Source organism: Pholis gunnellus (assembly GCF_910591455.1).
Source record: "Pholis gunnellus genome assembly, chromosome: 14".
NCBI classification, from domain to species: domain Eukaryota; kingdom Metazoa; phylum Chordata; class Actinopteri; order Perciformes; family Pholidae; genus Pholis; species Pholis gunnellus.
In genome coordinates this window covers 16,359,240-16,378,268 of record NC_136541.1, presented here as the reverse complement: position 1 = coordinate 16,378,268, position 19,029 = coordinate 16,359,240, and the positions used below count along the sequence as shown (strand labels likewise).

Below are 19,029 nucleotides of genomic sequence, written 5' to 3'. Positions count from 1 at the left end.
AGTTTGATATGCAAACATATCAGAATTGGGTTTTGCTTATTATTTTTAATGTGGCATGTAACACTCAAACACACACACGTGAGATAATCAGAAATGAATAAGTTTTGCATTTGTTACCTGGAACGAGCCTCTCTCCTCTGACAGTTCTTATTTTCTGTGTTTAATGTTGTGGAACACATAATGAAATATTTCGACACCACCACCTCTCCAAACATCAATAGCGAATTGACTTTTACTTTGAAAAATGACATAAAACAAGATCGACGGAGCCCTTAAGGGATTAAGTTTATTGTATTTTGATTAAATAATAAAAATGTGACAATATTTGAACAAAATAAATCATACATGGCGCATGATAAAGCCCAATTAACTTTGTCCCAGGACTTTAAGTGCCGACTTGGACACCTATATTTATCTGCTCTGCACAGGATTAAAGGTGTGCCACTTTGGGAATCAGCGAGGAACACTTAACTCTGTCAGAGATCATCGGATACACCTGTTCTAGGAAACCCCATTTCGCTCGCTCACTGACGTTGCAAAGGGACTCGAGGGCTTTAAACGTAGGCCTAAAGCCGTGTGGCTATTACGCACAGTAGTGGACACAATTAATCAATTAAATGTAAAAATACATATATGACTCAAAATCCGTCCGGATTTGTTAATGAAAATGTGAATGCAGTTTATTTGTCTCCCTCTGTCCCCCGGAGTGAGGCTCCTCCTCCGGGCTTTTCCTGACTGTGAAACCGACGCACACATTGAGCGCCAATGGGAAGGTGGAACAACAGGTAGGCGTCCTTTTTACAGCGTCCCTCGGCTCAGTCTGTGCTTTCAGGGGGAAATAAGTGGACCAAGCAGAGCATGAGCTCTCTAATGAATGAGCCCTGAGGCAGAACATCACGTAAGTGGCTTCCTAATGATCTGAAACATTTGGTTAAGAGACAACGGGCTGAGCTGCTTCTGGCTTTCGGGCTCTTTTGGCTGAAAGACTGTTTAAAAGGTTTCCTGATTAATCGATTGGAAACATAAAACAATTGTCATATCAGAAGCGGACACATCTCAATGTGGATACAACGTTGAAGGTAAGCGTGGCTTGTTCTTTGGGTGCAACAGCCTAATGTATAAATACATCAAGCCTATATTCTAAGATGCATCTTAAATATTCTGCTCTTTACCAGGTTACTAAATGTTGCACTGAAACGGTATGCTTTATGCTTTTTAAAAAAAATCTCAAACGAGGATATGACATTTCTCTTGCCATCTTGTGGTATCAGCTTGGTGTTGCATAATCCAAGAAATGTAGGAATATCTTGACTATCCCACCATGTGACTCACAACAAGTCACATACGCCTCCATCGTATTCTTATGTAAGTTTGTGCTGTGATTTAACGTTAGATTATCAGTGTCTATCTATATATATCTATATATATATAGATATATATACCCAAAGTCCTTTTGAATGTTAAAAAAAAGTATTGAATCACTCGATGCTAACCTGTTGTTTGCACCAGTTTGTTGATTAAAAGAGTTTGTGTCTCTTACTCTGTTTGACAGAAACATTTCAAGACTCAGGGATGTAATTCTGACCAAGTCTGTCTAGCTGCCTCTGAATATGGGTTTTCTGTCCTCCACAGCTGCCATATTGTCTTCAGCGTTAAACTTTGTTCCTCTGGGATAAAGAGAGGACACGCCGAGACACGGCGGTCAGACGCTCTCTGACCCTGACCCCCCCCTGCAGGAGGACATGAAGGTCCTGCGGCGGTCCTCTGTGTTTGCAGCGGAGGTCCTGGACGTGTTTGACCGATCGTTGACTGAGAAGGAGCTGGTGTCCCAGTCTAAAGCCTTGTGCAGAGACTACATACTGTCCAGACTCAACCAGAACGGGCTGGGATGGTCCAAAACTGAACTCCACCTCTCTCCCTCAAATGCAGCGCTGGCTGACGTGTCTTTGGTGCTTCTCTGTCTTGGTAAGAGAAACCTGAAGAGCTGTAAAGTCTTACAAAACAGTGAACTGTAAAATGAGTTCAGTAATGGGCTTCAAGGGGCAAAGTTGCATCTTATAGAGACATGTAGGCACAGTCAAGGCCATGGTCGTGGTTTCCTTGTGTACTTTGAACCTCACACACCCAGGAGAGGATATAGCTCAAATAAGATGAAGAGGCCGCATTAGTTTCAACACAATTATTTTAACTAGAGCAGAAGTGCACACCCCAGCAAACGCTGCACAGTCCTCAGACTTTATTTCCAAGTATTTTGGGGGCATTTTTTTCTACCTGATTTTATTATTTATACCTTGTAAAGACAGATGATGCAGTAAAGGTCTCAGTCAGAGAACATGGTTGTTTATGGTCAGTGTGTTAACCCCCTGACTAAAGATTAAGATAGTGTGTGTGTGTGTGTGTGTGTGTGTGTGTGTGTGTGTGTGTGTGTGTGTGTGTGTGTGTGTGTGTGTGTGTGTGTGTGTGTGTGACTTTTTCATTTGGGTTTTAAAATACATTTATTGAGGGACAATGATGGAATATGCGTGACAGAAGTTTTTCATTTTTGTAAATGCAAAATTACATGCGAAGATTGCGTTTTTGAATATGTTCACCATTTTGTAATATTAGGTTTAAAAAAAAAAAAATCAGCTGTATCAGGCGGGACTGAAAAAATACCTCCTCAGTAAATGTAATAACATCCAATAAAATTAGAGGATCAGGACTAATGATCAGTTAAAGACTTTACAAAAGGTTGCTAATTCCATGTTACAGTGACCAGTACCAGAAACCTCTCAAAAGTAAATAATTGTGTGTTTTTCTTAGAGCAAATTAAGAAGGCTCCAAAATGAAAGACTTTGCAGTTCTGTGCTCTGGGAACACGGACCGATCAATTGATGATAGTGGGCTGAAAGCTGAGATGACTCAACAGAGCTGGAAGCGATAATTGATCGTACGAGGCATAAAAAACATGGCTGATTTACGCAATGCTTTGATGAGCTTGGGTCAGATGATGAGTTAAGGATCGTGTGCGTGTGCACGTGTAAGAGAACAGCTTGAACCAAATGATTTATATCTGGAGGACTTGACTCACGTAACACAGCAGCTAAAGTGCCCAGCGTCTCTTTAAGAAGTAAACATTCTTTACTTTTAACGTCTGAGTGACCCTCCACCAGCAGAGCGAAGTGAACAGCCTGAGCCGGTTGAACGGTGGTCTTGTACAGTGTAATAGTTTGTGGAGCCTGGAGCGTTTTAAAAAAAAATAATCACATTAAACTGGTCCTCCAAACAGACTTCATTCTTCTCTCCTTTTTCTAACTGTGCTCTCCCTCTGTTACCTAGGCGACGAGCTGGAGTGTATACAACCCAGTTTGTACAGGAACGTGGCGCGGCAGCTCAACATCTCTGTTGCCATGGAGAACATGGTTTCAGATGCCTTCATCGGCGTGGCAACAGAGATCTTCTCAACAGGTATGCTGCTGCTGCTGCTGCTGATGACGCAGCACCCTGTATGCTATAACTAAACCTGTTGTCTGCGGCCAGTACAGGAAGTGATTCACACTTCCACAGCGTCTCCCGCTACTGATGAAGGCTTTTACTGGCATTAAACTGGTGTGAGTCTGCACTTTCCAGCAGAGAGGTGCTTATAATGAGAGGGAGTGGGTGTGAAGATTTTCTCTTACTTTTTTTAATCTAGGCCTTTTTATGGCCCGAGCAATATATGCTTCTGCCTGCTCTAGGTATTTAATCAGGTCTCGATGTCTTCTTGTAGGTTTTAATGACTTGCTATATGTCCTGTGTTGTGACCAATTGTTGTTTGCAGACATTGTTGGGTGTTCTATGTCGTTCAGTCGGTACGCAACTTTTGTCCAGACTGAAATACGTCAGCTACCTGATGGACTGCGATGAAATTTGGTTCAGACATTCATGGTTCTCACTCTTGAGAATGAATCCCACTGACTCTGATCCCCGGACATTACCTCCAGCAAACACCATTTGTGGGTTTGAGTGAAATGTCTCGACAACTTTTTTGACGGATTGCCATGAAATTCGTGTCCTGCACAGGATCAATTTAAATCTCTTCAGTGTATCTTTTATCAGATCACCTTATCCGGTACTTTGGTTTATACCTGCAAAACGTATGAGTCTAGTCTTATAAGTCTAGTTCAAATTAACAAATGTTAGCATATTAACACCCTAACTAACATGGTAAACGTTATATCTCGTTATCCATGCTAAATATCAGCATGCTGCAGTGTGGTTTGTCTTGTTAGGGAGACTTTTATTTTGATGGTTATAATAAAGGTGTGACATGAGCATGTTAAGGTGACGGAAAGTGCAACCAAACTTGCTATAATTTAGAACGGTAGTCGGTCTGATATCAGACACGTGCTATTTGGTAGTAAGGTAACGTTAATGTCTTTTGTATCTTGAGTTACAGTTACTTTACCAAACTTTAATTTACACTATGCCAACTACCTCGGAAGAGATCTGTGATTTCCTGTTCATGTTTCATTGTCCTGAGTGAATTGTGGCTGGACGACACAAAGAATAAGTCTGAAATAGTTTCTGGTCAAATCTTTCTGTTCAGCCTTGGTCTTGAGAGTTTCGTCAGTCTAATTACTGTCGGTGTTGAATTGTTTGTGCTGGCTCTTGGACTTATTAAAGTTGCCTTGACAACAGATCTGCTTTGTACACAATTCAAAGCAGTTTATTATCCAAATAAAGATAGCTGTGTTATGTCCTCAGCGTGAGCCTGTGGGCTTGATTCTAGATGGTCGAGCTGTGACGAGGGAAGATCAGAAACGGATTCGCTTAATGTCATTTTCATGACTGTGTTCCGAATAAACTTGTGCTTGTTTAGACGTCGCGTGGATGTATTTCTGGAAACGGCGTGGGATTCCTCCTGAAGAATAACAAACTGGTGAACCCAGGCTGCCCCAGCCTTCTGGGACGGGTTGGAACCTGGATATAAATAGAAGAATGCATCTAAGTTTGTTTTTCCCTGCCGTCTGGAATTTGTTTTATTTAGCTTTTTGTCATTCGTCACTACGCCTCCAAGTGCTTAACATGACCACAAAGGAACGATAAGTCCAGTGACTCTATGTATCGTAAGCAAAACATTTTTTTGTTTAGAAGCGGCCATCTGTGCTGCGGTCTCTCTCAGTAAAAATCAACATGACTTGTGTCTCCTCCATCTATCTTCGCCTGCCTCCCACTTCTGTTCCTCCTCTTTACGCCTTCGCCTTCTCCGGCTTTATCCTTGACAATCATCTTGTCTCTATTTTTGGCCTGCTTCTCAGTAGGGAGAGAGATGTGACGCGATCGGACATTTATCTCATCTAAGCTTGCCCGGAGCTCGCTCTATCCCCTTATAGCCACAGTCAGACACTCTTCGGTCAGCGATGACAATGTGAGCTGGCCTAAGGCGGCTAATGCCATTAGACCCAGCTGCATCACTGACGGCTGTTATAACAGTCCCTGCTGCCCTGGAAACTGAACCTAGAAATGGCGGGATGCCATCAATTGTCAGACTGGATTGTTTCACCTGAAAGAAGCTTTATGACTCTCTTCATTTTCTGTACTTGTTGACCTCCCCACAGTAGAAACTGTGTGTTCACCCACCCCCAGGCAAAAGCAATCTCACACTCTTTAATGTAGAACTGGTCTCTAAGATGTCTTATCAGCTACAGTAACACAAACGCACTGGTTTGTTGACTTAAACCTGGCATTTACAGTTTATTTCAGTACAAGGTCCACCGACTGCCCCACATGCTGGGAGGCAGATTACAGAATATGTCACAGAGAAAGCATAGAGAGGAGATGAGTGAGTGGCACCCATGAGAACAGCAGAAGGGGTGTTTATGTTTATTGATTCCGGTCAGGAAAACTCTGCCGCTGTAGAGGACTGAAGCTCGGGTCTTCTGGACAAAGTGTGCTATTTTTGCTTCTCGGTTATCAAACGACCAACAAGACCGAATCAATATCGGCTTGAATCGCTGAAGCGTAAAGATCCCATCCAGACCTGTTTTTACCAAAACATTAATGATGAACATCTCTCCGTAGACGAAGGTAAAGGAGACATGAAGCGTAACTTGGTGATGTCTGTTTTTCTCGCTGTAGGTATAACGTGGGGTAAGGTGGTATCCATGTATGCAGTAGCCGGAGCCCTGGCGGTGGATTGTGTCAGACAGGGTCATCCAAGCACCGTCCACATCTTGGTGGACAGTCTGGGACAGTTTGTCCGCAAGTTTCTGGTTCCCTGGCTGAAGAGACGGGGAGGATGGGTACGTGACGTTTTTATTTTAGGGAACTTTTCCCCACATACTAAATGATATTTCTCATTTGACAGCAAGAGGGAATAAAAACACTGCTTGCGTCGTGTTTCTCTGGAGATTAAAACGGGCAACTTTCTGTTCTTCCACATCGCTTTTGCTAAAGCTACATGACTGATTACGTTATCTTGTTTATGGATGAGAGTTCAGTTTGTGTACTTAAGCTCTGATAGTCAATTAGAGGGGAGTTTCATGTAAAATGTAGCTCACATACTGTTGCTTTGTTGGCTGATCTGATGCAAAGTGTTGCAGTGGTTACGTTGGTTTCTGTGGCCCTCTCGTGGTTAAAAAAACAATGCATTTTTAGTTTTGTTTGGTACAGACATTCATGTCCCCCTCAGAGGGAATTGTAATAACGTTGGTTATTTTCCTTTACCACCATCATCGGGTAAAGATTTTAATTTGCCAAATACTTTACCTTCAAAACTAATGCCATTAGCCTCAGCTGGAGCATGCTAACACGCTAACTAAGAAGGTTTACATGGTAAATATTTTACCTGCTAAAGCGCTTTTTTAAATTTAAATGTATTTACCTCTTGACGCCCTTTTCCCTGAATTTTGTTTTCTGAAAAGTGCTTTTTTTTTTTTTTCCTCATGTTTGTATTTGGCAAGAAATTGCAAACATTTAATTTTTTATGTTTCATTGTTGTCTAATTTAAAATATAAATTTCCTTGTATCAGGCGGAGATCTCGAAATGTGTGTTGAGGAAGGAAGTGACCCCTCATCACCACTGGCTGTCATCTGTCATAGAGTCCCTGAAGTACTTCCTCACTACAGTGTACGTCTACGTCATGAAGGAGCCATGAATGAGCACAGACCGAGTGCACTGGAGTCCTCACCGTTGATGTGAGATTATATCTCAGACTTGTTAATAATAATAATGGATGGAGTCGAGATGGTCGCTGTGCCTGCCAGCGCTGAATGGCCATCAACAAATGTTTCATCAGCATCGTGTTTGTGTCATTTCGGTTTTGGATACAGGATTACCTCCATCTGAAGAGTAGTCACTGTGATATTTATGAGCATGAATGGCAACGAAAAATGTTTGTGTCCCTCCACCGGTGCAGAAAACCTGGCTTTGTAGCTGTAATGTGTGTGTGTGTGTGTGTGTGTGTGTGTGTGTGTGTGTGTGTGTGTGTGTGTGTGATGGTTTTCAGGTTGCACTCTTGAGATAAACTGATTTGATGTTCGTCTCAGTAAATATTCCTGAAGGAATAATGAAAGTGAAAATTGATGCTCAGCTGGCTGGGTCTCTTTGAGTTTTCTAAATCTGAAAAGGACTGCTATCACATGGTGATTTACACGATTGTACTTCACCATGACAGCACAAGCAGCGTCTCTTCCAGAATATGATTCAACTTTCTGCTGCAATTTTAGAGACCATTGACCAAGAAGTGTTGGGTCTCATTTTTGGCCAAAGATGACTGGTACCAACTGCATCCACATCAGTTTGGTGAAATGTATTTCCTTTTTTTTTTTTTAAATCTGTAAATATTTTTATCCATGACTTTTTAAAAATCGTTTTTATTTTGATTATGACTTTAACAATTGAAGCCACTGCAGTATAAAGACAACAGCTCTTCGGGATGATTGTGTGGTATGGTTGATGGTTGTCACTTTCAGTGTTAATTTATTAATGTGTGTCTGAATGTTTTTTGTTTTTTTTACATCCTTAATAAACCTAAAACCTTCACGTATACTTATTGTGCTGATTCTTTCATGTTTAATCCCACTGATCTGACACAGGGGTTTAAAGTGGAGCTCTTTTGCATGTCATACCTCTAACCTCTCATAGACTTGATGCTGTAACACTGTCATGCCAAAGAGCATCAATAACATCATTCATGTTGATGACGCATACATAAATCCATAGGGACAGAACAGGAAGCTTAAACATTAAAATGGATGGAGACAAATTAAAAACCAAAATAGGTGAAATAACTTTAATTTCTCTTATTGCAGCCTGTATAAGTACATGTATAGGAACCACTCTACTGAGCAACTTAAACCAACCGTGGACATTCTGCGGAGACACATGATGAAAACGTTTTAACACCCAGCATAAGAACTCTCTGTAGAATTTACACAGAAAACACAGTTCATTGACCCCAGTAGGACAGCAGTTAATTGAGCTTTCAATCTTCAAATAGTGCAATGAATGTTCGAGATAAGAGGACACTGTACTTAACATTAATTCATCAGTGCTTTATAAGCTTTACAGCTCCAAGAATAAATATCCAGACCATACATATTAAGATAAAGCGAGCACCCATACTAAAGCAATATGAATAGATTAAAGGTTTGCGGTGGAGTTTTAGACCTCTAGTGGTAGTTTCACTCTGTTCCTTTGACAGATGGGTGGTGGTAAAACACCAACATATGAAATATGTCCGCAAAGGCCGAGAAGAAGAAGACTTGTTTGCTTGTAAACATGGATGTGAACATTCAGGTTTAAAGCTGAAAGCAAAAATAACTTTTCTTTGTTTGCGACAAACTCCACAGGGCCCTTTTAACTTTGACGGTAACATTAAATCTACATCTGTAGTGCATTAAACAACGCCCAGTTATGACTGTATGTATTGTATCAATGCCATAACTCAAACTGTTTATACGATTATCTGACTAAACCCTGATTTATCTTTCCTGACCAAAGTACTCCTAAGTACAGGAAGCCTGCCGACGGTAGGTGATGTGCAAGTGCTGCATCAGTGGTTGGTTGTCTGTTGCCATGGAAACCGTCTGCTCCAGCCTCCCATCTGGTCGGAGCTGAATCACTCGAGAAATCTGAAAGATGGGAGAGAGCAGGCGAGGTCACCGACACAAAAGGAGCAGAAAACATTTCGTTGATTAAAGTAAGTTCCGTTCGCGCTCTGTGGGACTGTGTGGGCAGCGTTGTTACGCGGATTTGATTTTAGCGAATCAATTCAGTAACAAATACCAACAATGAGCGCATGATGCATTATCAGATTACAGTTTTACCTTTTGTACATGCGGCTCTCTGGCAAAAGAGACTCTGGCCAGCGTCTGGCTCTGCAGGTTCAGCTGCTGCGCCGTCAGCTCTCCCTCCTCAATCTCCACCAGACCTGCACACAAAGACACACCGGACTCAGAACATGAACAGGGAGCGTGTGCGCGTTTGTGTATACAAGCGAGTTAGCCATCATACACGTGTGTACACAATTTAATACCAATTTAATTTCATACGGATTATCTATATTTTTTATAAGGAATAAGGTCTTAATTGTTTATCGGAAATGGTTTTTAAAAAGTGTAAATAATGTATTACCTAACGCAAAACAGCTAAAAAATAACACACACAGACATAAAGAGGTGTGTATTTGCCAAGTAATCATGTTTCTGCATCGTGCCTGGAATATCACTATGGCCCTGAGTCGCGTCTAATATAATGAACGCCAGATTCCATTGCGAGATACATTTTTTATATCCACATTAAGTGTCTGCTTCCCTCATAAAAACCTAAACACCCAGCCTCTCCACATCTGGAATGATTCTTTTTTTTAAATTGCAAAATACGAGCAGGATCCTGGTCATCAGAAACGAGGGTACCGCCAGCATAAGTGTATGTAACTACCGGAGTTCTGTGCGATGATGAACGCCACTCTGTTGGCTCCCGGCTGCATTCGAATGAAGCCACACTCCCTGTGCAGAGGCTTCTTGGTCTCTGCATGGAAGGCGTTGAACCTGTCAAACACAGTAACAGCGAGGAATCAGCTGAAGATTGATGGTGCACTTCTCCTACCGATGGGCTGGTTGATCTGGTATTTTAGCCATCAGTGGCGCTCGGCATAGGACAGAGGTAAATCAGGTGTGAAACTTTCAAACACAGTTTTTTCAGCCCGGTGTTAATCTTCGAAGTCTGATTGCTCACAAAATAACCTACGTGAAGTTGATGACTGGTTGTCCCACATGGCTGAAGGTCAGTGTCTCTGTGTAGTGGAAAGGTTTGATGTTAGTAAAACAGCCCTCTCCGGGTTCATCCGACTCCCAGGTACCCAGCAGCCAGTCGAGAGGGAGGAGGGCTGGGTTCAGATCCGCTGATGCTAAAAAACACAAACAGTTTATGCTGTACTTTAACACGAGGGGATGATGGGTGATACCAAAAATGTGATTTGATTCAAATACACTGATATTACTCAACATTAACAGGAAGTTTGAATGTAGTAATAAAGAAGAGATCATTTTATATATTTTGGAATAAATATTGATACAAATAAATATATATATATATCTATATACTAATAATAGTGTAAAAGTGGACAATAGTGAACTTTTCAATTTAAAAAGCATTTCTCTAAATCAACCAATAAGTGTTATTCATTAACAATGGCTCTGTTCTAATCAAGTGTCCCAGTAAGTCATGTCAGCGAGTCAGCGCACACAATACCAGGACCTTGAAACTGAAGCAGCTAAATGGAGTTAAGCCACATTCATTTGATTATTTACACCTCTGTTTTTTCCAACTGTGACATGTCAAAAAAAGCTTTTCTTCTTTGGGAAAAAATTCTTTGGGCAAAACTTTTTTTCCCATTAAAGGTTTTTTGGGGGGAGGACAGAGGATGTCATGTGTACAGATTGCAAATCTGAGGCACATTTGTGAATTGAATAATATATTTCTGTTTAAATCACACATTCTTTCATTTTTTCATTAAAACTTTTTTTTTTATCTCATCTTTTATCTCATCTTTTCTTTTAATTTGATCTTATTGTATTCTGAATAAAGTGTGACTGTAAATATCACAGTTATCAGAGTTTATCATTTACTTTTATGAAAATCCCTTTGTGTTGCATGAAATGTGCTCCATAAATCAAGTTTACGATTATCATTCAATATTATTACTAAATATTGCCTCACAATTAAGAAACGTATTCTTCACTAAAAAGGAAAAATAAACTGTGTGTTAACGCTTCATATATTTCACTTCGGCAAACATAAATGTAAGTGTATTCCAGTAAAGCATCTCTGTTCTACATACACTGTGTTGAAACAGCAGGGAGCGGAGGAAAGGGTGAATGGAGGCGTGAGAGAGTTTAAATCAGAACGCACTGAGGGTTGCTTCTCTCTACTTTTGACAGTGGGTGGCAGTAAAGTCACGGTTTGGTCGAACATTTGGCAGAAACCGGAAGAAGACGACTCCGCATATAAGTAACAAGGTGACTGTTTTTCATCGCACTCGTATAAATACAGAGATCTGTGCCAACAAGCCGCAGTTATCGCGGCCACATTTCAGTATCGATCACAAACAAACGCAGCACTCTTTAACATTTAAACTTAAAAGTCATAACATACATACACACGGCTCAATCTCTGGTGGCTGCAATGTGTTTATCACGGAAGCTGCAGTTCTGGCACGTCATAATGTAATCACTATGATTTTGGGAATATCCGTAATGTTAATTCGGGTTTGTCAGACTGAGCTAATACATCTTCGAACGGCATAGACTTCAACGGGCGGCTTCAGTTGGATGCATAAACATGGATGTATAATAATCATTTCAGTAAATGAAATAAAGCTACCGCATTATTTACGAGTAAAGTTAGTGTGAGTGAGCCTGTGGTCACTGCGACATTGTAGCTAGAACAGTTGACATTGACTACGTTTGTGCTTGTAATTTAAAATGTAAACACCACCCTACCTGTGTGACTGAAGGGACACGCCATTAATAAACCAAACTGCAGGCAAGCGAGGATGAATGCATGAAATCAAACAGAGATTAAATGACACGAAAATGAACAGTTCATCTGCGTCAGTGTTGAGCTAATGTGACGTCGTTTTGTATACGGCCATCACAGTAGGGAATCTTGGGAAATGTAGTTCAGACTGTGCACGTTTACAGACTTTTTGAGCTATTTCTGAAATCCCTTCTTACTGTTATCACACAATGAGGCAGGAGGAGTGTTTGATAAATCAAAGCACACTTTATTGACATCTTTCAGCAGCCTCAGCATGGAGCATAGATCAGCTCCCTGATTTCAGAACTATCCTACTTCAAGAAAAGCACACGGTTTTAGGTTTTATATAATCTCTAGAGTCAAAAGCACAGAAACAAATCCTTAACTTGTTTGCACTGTTCCAGATATCCATCATGTGAGGACACTGAATATTAACTTTTTATTCCCTCATGAATGAGTACAGAGCGTGTCGCCAGGGGATCTGGTCTCTTAAACCTTGCTCTTTTTGCAGTTCTTGAGAGCGTCTGCCAGGGCATGCAGTGCCATGTCCGCATTAGTCTTCTCGCAGTTGTATCCCATCAATCCGATCCTTATCACCTAATGAAAAGAGAGGTGGAAAGTGCAGTGCGTCAGAGCCAGCAGTGACTCGTCGGCAAGATGCAGAGAGCTGTTAAGACACCCTGCCGATGACATGGCCCTTGCCTATTTGATATAGTTAAATTAGTTAATTTAAGACAATATGTGAAATGACGTCTGGATTATTTAGTTAGTTTAAGTCAAGATGTGAATTGGTATAGCGGGAATGAAGATGACCATTGCTTCTTATGGAAACACATTATTCCATCCAGGACATTTTCTCTTTGCTAAGTGTTTATTTTAGGGGAAATCATTTAATTTTTAAAACATAACCTTCTGCTGCGAAGATGCTGAGGCCGATGGCCACATCTAGAATATCTAGCATAAAGAGCTGATGACCATGACCACAGTGCTAAAACCATAGTTTATATACACAGTGGAGTAGCAGCAACCCACCATGCCGATGGAAGGGCCCAGGCCTCCGGTCATCTCCATCTGGTGGTTTTTCACGATGTAGGCCAGCAACTCCCTCCAGTTGTAGCCGTCAGGAATGGCGATGGTGGTGACGGAGGGAAGCCTCAAGTCCTGCAGGACATTTCAAAATGAGTGGTCTTAACAGGGCAACACGGTGCTGTCTGATAGTACAACACAGACACTTCTGTTTCTAACAGATATGCTATACCCGGCTAAAGACATGTAACACTGATTATTTGTATGTTATATGCAACAAATTCTTGTTCAGTGTCGTTTATTCTTTTTGTTTTGTCTCCTTGCGGATACGCTCTTTGTTGTCCTGCTGTACAAAACGCCCAGCCTGCGCTTTTTGTGTTTACCCTGTCAGCAATGAAGAGCTTGAGGCCCAAGTCCTCCAGTCCTCTGTACAGGTAGGATGCCACCTCCTTGTGTTTCTTCCAGGACTCCTCCAGCCCCTAGAGGGAGACAAAGATCGACGAAGTTATGTGAGAATCAGACAAGAAGTCAACAGGGGGACAATACCAACACTGCCAAGGAAAAACTGCTGCACTATTAGAGGCGAAATCAAAGAGCTATGTCCATTTTCTGGCAAAATGAAAACACTGCTTCTTCCTCTCTTGAGATGTAATGATATGTTGGACAAAGAAGTCGATATATTGCTGCCAAAAGTGATCAGCATTATTAAAGTAAAAATTGTTGGGTCCCCGGCACGGCCCAGAATTTGTATATTATAGTTACTCTACAAGTTGAGATTGTATTTCAGTAATGTAACTACAAAAAGTGGTGAAATGATCTTTTACCTTCTCAGCAACAATTGCCAGACTCTCTCTCAGGGCAAAGAATCCAGACACTGGACCAGTGTGGTGGTACCTAAAACCCACAATGACACCCCACAAATAAAAAATGTATAATTATAACATTTCCAATAATAAATAATCTAAAAATCTAATATTTGTTGGTCTGCCATTCTAGTTAAGGTACGGTTTATGTGGTAAAGAGAACGAGGATGTAATCAGTTGGCTGTATTGGACTCACAGTCTGGCAGGTTGGCCATCACAACCCCAGTAGTTGGACAAATGTGTCATATCAAAGAGGTAGGATACTGGCTTTGTTTTCCTGTTAAACATCTTGTGGCTGTGAGGGAGTAACAGAGAGTCAAAGAGATGCTGGCTTGATGTCATTTTTTGTATGCAGTTGTAAGGACTCATGGAAACATGCATGCAGAAGTTCCCTCCTCACCAAGCTCTCTCGTTGAAGGAGATGGGTGCTGTGCCAGGAGGCGCATTCAGAGCCTTCTGAGAGCCAGTGTACAGGATGTCGATATCTGGGAGCACAATGAAAGACAGGTGATGTCACACACGCAAGCACATGGCAGCTTGTAACAGAACGTGAATCCAGTGCTAATCATTGCCTTACTTTGCTTGTCCATAAAAATGGGGGCTGCACCAAGAGATGCAACCGTGTCAACCAGGAAGAGGCAGTTATGTCTGCCGGAGATATGACAACAGTGAGGAACATGACATGATATTTGGTAGTTACATGAAACCGTTTTGTACGCATGTGTTTGAGGCGGGTACATTGGGAGGCTCACTTTCTGCAGATGTCTCCGATGCCGTCTACTGGGTGACAGAGGCCAGCGGAGGACTCTCCATGTGTCAGGAAAAACAGGACAGGCTTGTGTTTCTCTACGGCCTAGAAAAATAGGTTTAAAAAAAAAGGGTTTAATTACAAATGTGGGCTGATTGAATGTTTAGCTTTAGTAAGTTATGGGCTGCTACAGAGACCAGGAACCTACCTGTTCAATTTCCTTATTGCTGAAATATCCTCCAGGTTGTTTTACAATTCTATGTACATTGGCACCTACAGACAGACAGATAGACAGTCAGAGAATACACAATCAATGTAAATTTAGCCGTGCATCTTCTTTGGAGACCCAATGGATACCTGCGTAAAAACGTGCGTAAGGACGTACCCATTCTTTCGGCAATTTCTGCTACGCGCTCTCCCCAGATTCCGTTAATGGCAACAAGCACGCTCTCGCCGGGCTCCACCGTATTGAACACCGCACACTCCATGGCCGCGTGCCCGGAGCCACTCATAGCTATGGTCATGTTGTTCTCTGTCTGAAAGATGTACTGGATCCCTCGCTTGATGTCATTCATGATCTAAGAAACACAATGTTTAGCTTAATCTGTGACGGTATTGTCACCAATGGCTTTCAGTGATTTCAGTTAAGTGTGTACAGCATGCGCAATTACGCACAAACTGTTGGTCCTTGATCCCATGCAAATATTGATTTAGTCTATTCATGAAATCTGGAAAAAAAAGTTAATATGAATAATTGGTGTACCAAAACTTTCAAATTGAATTTAATCTGATAAAACCGACATTTGAGTGGTGAAAAAAATATTCAACACATCTTACCAAAATGCAAATACCACAATATTAAATGTAGCAATAAAAGTAGCCTGATAATTATGTTTTCCAAGTATTTTAACCCAAACCACGTCTGCTCCTAAACCTAGCCAAGGAGATTTGTTGAGGAGATTTCTGTCAGAAAGACCCTGAAGGCAAACTTCTCCCATGTGCACAAAACGCACACGCGATTCCAAATTGTACTCATGTTCAGTATGTGAGTAAATATGCTTATTTCCACCTTAAACTATGCCTACTTATAATTTTATATATAATATAACTCAGTCTTTCTGGGTCTGAGGATCAAACAAAGCGTTTACCTCATACATTTCTGGATGCACGTGACCAATTATCGGCCTGCCCTGTGCAGCTAAGATACGTGGAGGAACGTTTGAGGGTCCCGGTCCGAACAGGTAACGCTGTGGCACTTCCAGCGGCCGGAGCATGCATGCTGGCGGCGGGATGGTGACCGAGGACATGGAGCGGTCCAGCCGCTGCAGAAGAGGCGCGCTCCTCGTGGACAGCGGACTGTCGAGGGCCACTGCTGCCTGCTGGGCGAGCAGCACGCTCCGGCTGAACAAAGCCCGCTGCATCACTCCTGGTGTCGTCGTTCCGAGAGAGACTGAACCTGACTGTAGGTTTTTGGTGAATGTTTAAAAACAAACAGATCTTTGACCTGTTGGCCACGGGGCGGTGTGCCTGACAGCCAACCCTTGACTTCAGGGTTGGTAATAAGGGACACAAATGGCAAATCATATAAGAAATACAAAAAGTGTGAGTTATATTGTACATTTGTGGTTAACTTATGCAAATAGCACTAAAGTTTAACTTTTAAAACTAGAAGACACTTAAATATCTTGAGCAGGTTTGCCTTGTTTCCCGTTTAGGAGACAGCATGTGGAAACATACAATAGCTACAAATCATGGTTAATTATTTCATTATCCAGCCCAAAAAGTTTCCACACTTCAAATGTCACGTGTGTGTGTAAGTTTTTTTTTAAACGTTTCCCAGGCCAGTGTTTGAATTTAAGAAAAGTCTCGCCAACAAAAAGAGTCATCAGTGTTGGTTCTTTTGTTACGGTTTGGATCCACCACTGTTTTTGTGACTCATGGTTTGGATTCATAGCACTTGACTCTTACGTAAAAGTGCCCTCACATGGCAGCTTAGAACCGGTTTAGGTCAGTTTGCAGGTGGCTTGTTGATTTTGTCTGTCCCTTCAGTAACCGCAGCTTTGCGTTTGTAAAGAGGAGTCTCCTCAGAGAGCCAATCTGCTCTCTTTGAGGAGGGGGGGGGGCAGGCACACACACACACACACACACACACACACACACACACACACCCAGCCACCAATACACACATCACGGCACACTAGCGAAATGGCTGTTTTATTTTCTAGTGTGCATAATCAGCGTTTCTTGTAAAGTAAGATTTAATAGAATTTTGGTAATATCCAACTCTGTTCTGTTTGTTGTGTTTTCTTGTTTCAGATGTTTTTCAAATGAAATGCTTGATAACACAGTGGGCTCACAGATTAGGAATAGAACATTTTTGATTAAATTATCCATTGTTTAGAAATACAGATTGTGTCTAGCCCCAGCTGAGACTGACAGCTCACAGGATGTCGGTGTGGATCTCAAATTGGATTGTATTTGTGCAAAGTGTGAAAGAAAGACATTTTTCACACGGTTTGGTAGGACTTGTGTGAAATATGCACATTGCCGAAAAACACCTTGAAAAAAGACCATGTTGTCAATCTCTGACCACTTCTAAGTGATGAAATTGTAATGTACTTTGTCCTCATTCTGTTTTGGGTGACACATCTTTATTTTGATCTGCTCTGCCAAGATTATATCACTCCAGATTTGTTTGAGTGTGTGTGCAGAGCTGTCCAACCCCAGTGGGGAGGCCATATTATTAATGCTGTTGTGGCTCGTAATTCTCAAAACATAGCAGGGAAGAGGGAGCAGAAGTAATTTTATAACCTCAATAATAATAATACATTTTATTTGTATAGCACTTTAAAAGGGACTCAAGGGCACTTTACATGGTAAAAAAAAATGAATGGTGACTTCTGCTGGACGTGCAAATGATTTTGGGTCACCAAATAAACAAAAGAATGATATTTTCTTAAGTTTTATTCGAAATCTGACACCACACTTAACATCACGTAAACATTAACATCAGCCAATTGTTCTGTGAATGAAGGAAAAGTTATTAAAGTAGAATAAATCCTGTTTTTAGCGATGTTACAGAGGTCAAAATGACCATTCAGGTCAAACATTTACATTAACAAAGATATATTATGATCAAGGGTTATTTTCCTTCATTTTATGAACACCCCTACAATCTGACCGGGAAACTTTGCCTAGTAGTAACTGAGTAGAATATCTCTCATATTGCGGCCTGTTTCCAACTGCTGTGTCACAGCTAGCAGGATCACTAGAAGGTGCCCCTCTCTGAGTCTGGCTCTGTAAATAATTATACCAGTGGTAAATAAATGGGACTTGCTGTTGTCCTCATACTGGCCTTTGCACTGGACTGAACACTCAGAATCTACCCAAACAGAGCAGGAGGAGGAGCTGGAAGGGACAGATAGAAACAGAGAGGCTTGTTCAAATTCATCCACAGAGGGCTTCGTAAAGCGGTCTGTCAATAGTGATCATAGAGTGACGCCATAAACATTCAGTCCAAACTTCAAAATGGGATGTTATGTACAAGACCATGGCCAATTGAAACAATCTCATCCTAATTTAAATGACAGAATTATGCTTCTATTTTTAATTCAAATCCGGATTTTTCAAATATAAATAAGACACACAGTGGATGAATTTAAATAATCCAATAACATCCAGTCATCCAAAATCATGTTTTTTAAATATTAAACACCAAGTATGTAGTTTGAAAGTCTTCATACTTTGTAATCGTTAAACCAATTAGTAAGTGTTTGACTGTTGTCACTATAGATGCTTTAGAAAAGGACAGTCTGTATGGATTATCATTCTGGATTATGATGATACTTAAAGTAACTGTGAGGAACTTTTAACTGGTTATGAAACAGTCTCAATATAATACTGATGCATAACTTTCATAAGTAAAAGACACCATCAGAGAGAAGATGGGCTATAGTTATTCTTAATGCTTATCATCGGTGCCACAAGGTCGGATTCTTCAGATGACACCATGCAGGTTTTAGCAGAGGGTAGAACCAGAACCAGGACTGATCTGAGTAGACTGTCAGACCCTGCTGTAGTAAAATTAGAGTTTTTTTAGAGGGACTCTGGTCCATGGAAACACTACTATTTCTGTCCACAGGAATCGCCAAAATCAATGCTAAATTAAAGTTTCTTATATTATCTTGAACAGTTAAACCAATAGTAAGATCTCAATTAAACGTCCACACTTTTGGGTTGAACTAAGAAAGGGCATCTTCATCTTATTTATTCATGTGTCATTAAATGTTTTCTATTTAATATTCAGACAAGGCAGCAAAAAACTATGCTTTTTGTTGTGTTAAGATGTAGTCCGTAATGTTGTCCTCAGCAGAGAATGAAGTGCCTCC

At 41.1% G+C, this 19,029-nt stretch overlaps 3 protein-coding genes across 3 annotated transcripts; 1 reads left to right on the top strand and 2 right to left on the bottom strand.

Annotated features, from left to right (window-relative positions):
* Positions 1-1,742: 1,742 nt before the first annotated feature.
* Positions 1,743-7,275, top strand: bokb (BCL2 family apoptosis regulator BOK b; the record flags this gene model as incomplete). Its single annotated transcript, XM_079172702.1, has 4 exons — positions 1,743-1,965; positions 3,319-3,447; positions 6,100-6,263; positions 6,993-7,275. The coding sequence occupies 4 exons, from the start codon at positions 1,743-1,745 to the stop codon at positions 7,116-7,118; spliced, it is 642 nt and encodes a 213-aa protein (XP_079028828.1). The 3' UTR covers positions 7,119-7,275.
* A 964-nt stretch (positions 7,276-8,239) lies between these two features.
* thap4 (THAP domain containing 4) lies at positions 8,240-12,108 on the bottom strand. Its single transcript, XM_079173710.1, has 5 exons — positions 11,968-12,108; positions 10,214-10,373; positions 9,905-10,014; positions 9,292-9,395; positions 8,240-9,096 (listed from the first exon to the last, which is right to left on the bottom strand). Exons 1-5 carry the CDS (start codon positions 11,990-11,992, stop codon positions 8,971-8,973), a joined length of 525 nt encoding a protein of 174 aa, XP_079029836.1. The 5' UTR covers positions 11,993-12,108; the 3' UTR covers positions 8,240-8,970.
* A 135-nt stretch (positions 12,109-12,243) lies between these two features.
* Positions 12,244-16,096, bottom strand: agxtb (alanine--glyoxylate and serine--pyruvate aminotransferase b). Its single transcript, XM_079173284.1, has 11 exons — positions 15,790-16,096; positions 15,027-15,219; positions 14,850-14,914; positions 14,646-14,746; positions 14,471-14,541; positions 14,294-14,378; positions 14,090-14,188; positions 13,855-13,924; positions 13,414-13,509; positions 13,037-13,165; positions 12,244-12,601 (listed from the first exon to the last, which is right to left on the bottom strand). Exons 1-11 carry the CDS (start codon positions 16,060-16,062, stop codon positions 12,494-12,496), a joined length of 1,290 nt encoding a protein of 429 aa, XP_079029410.1. The 5' UTR covers positions 16,063-16,096; the 3' UTR covers positions 12,244-12,493.
* Positions 16,097-19,029: the final 2,933 nt, after the last annotated feature.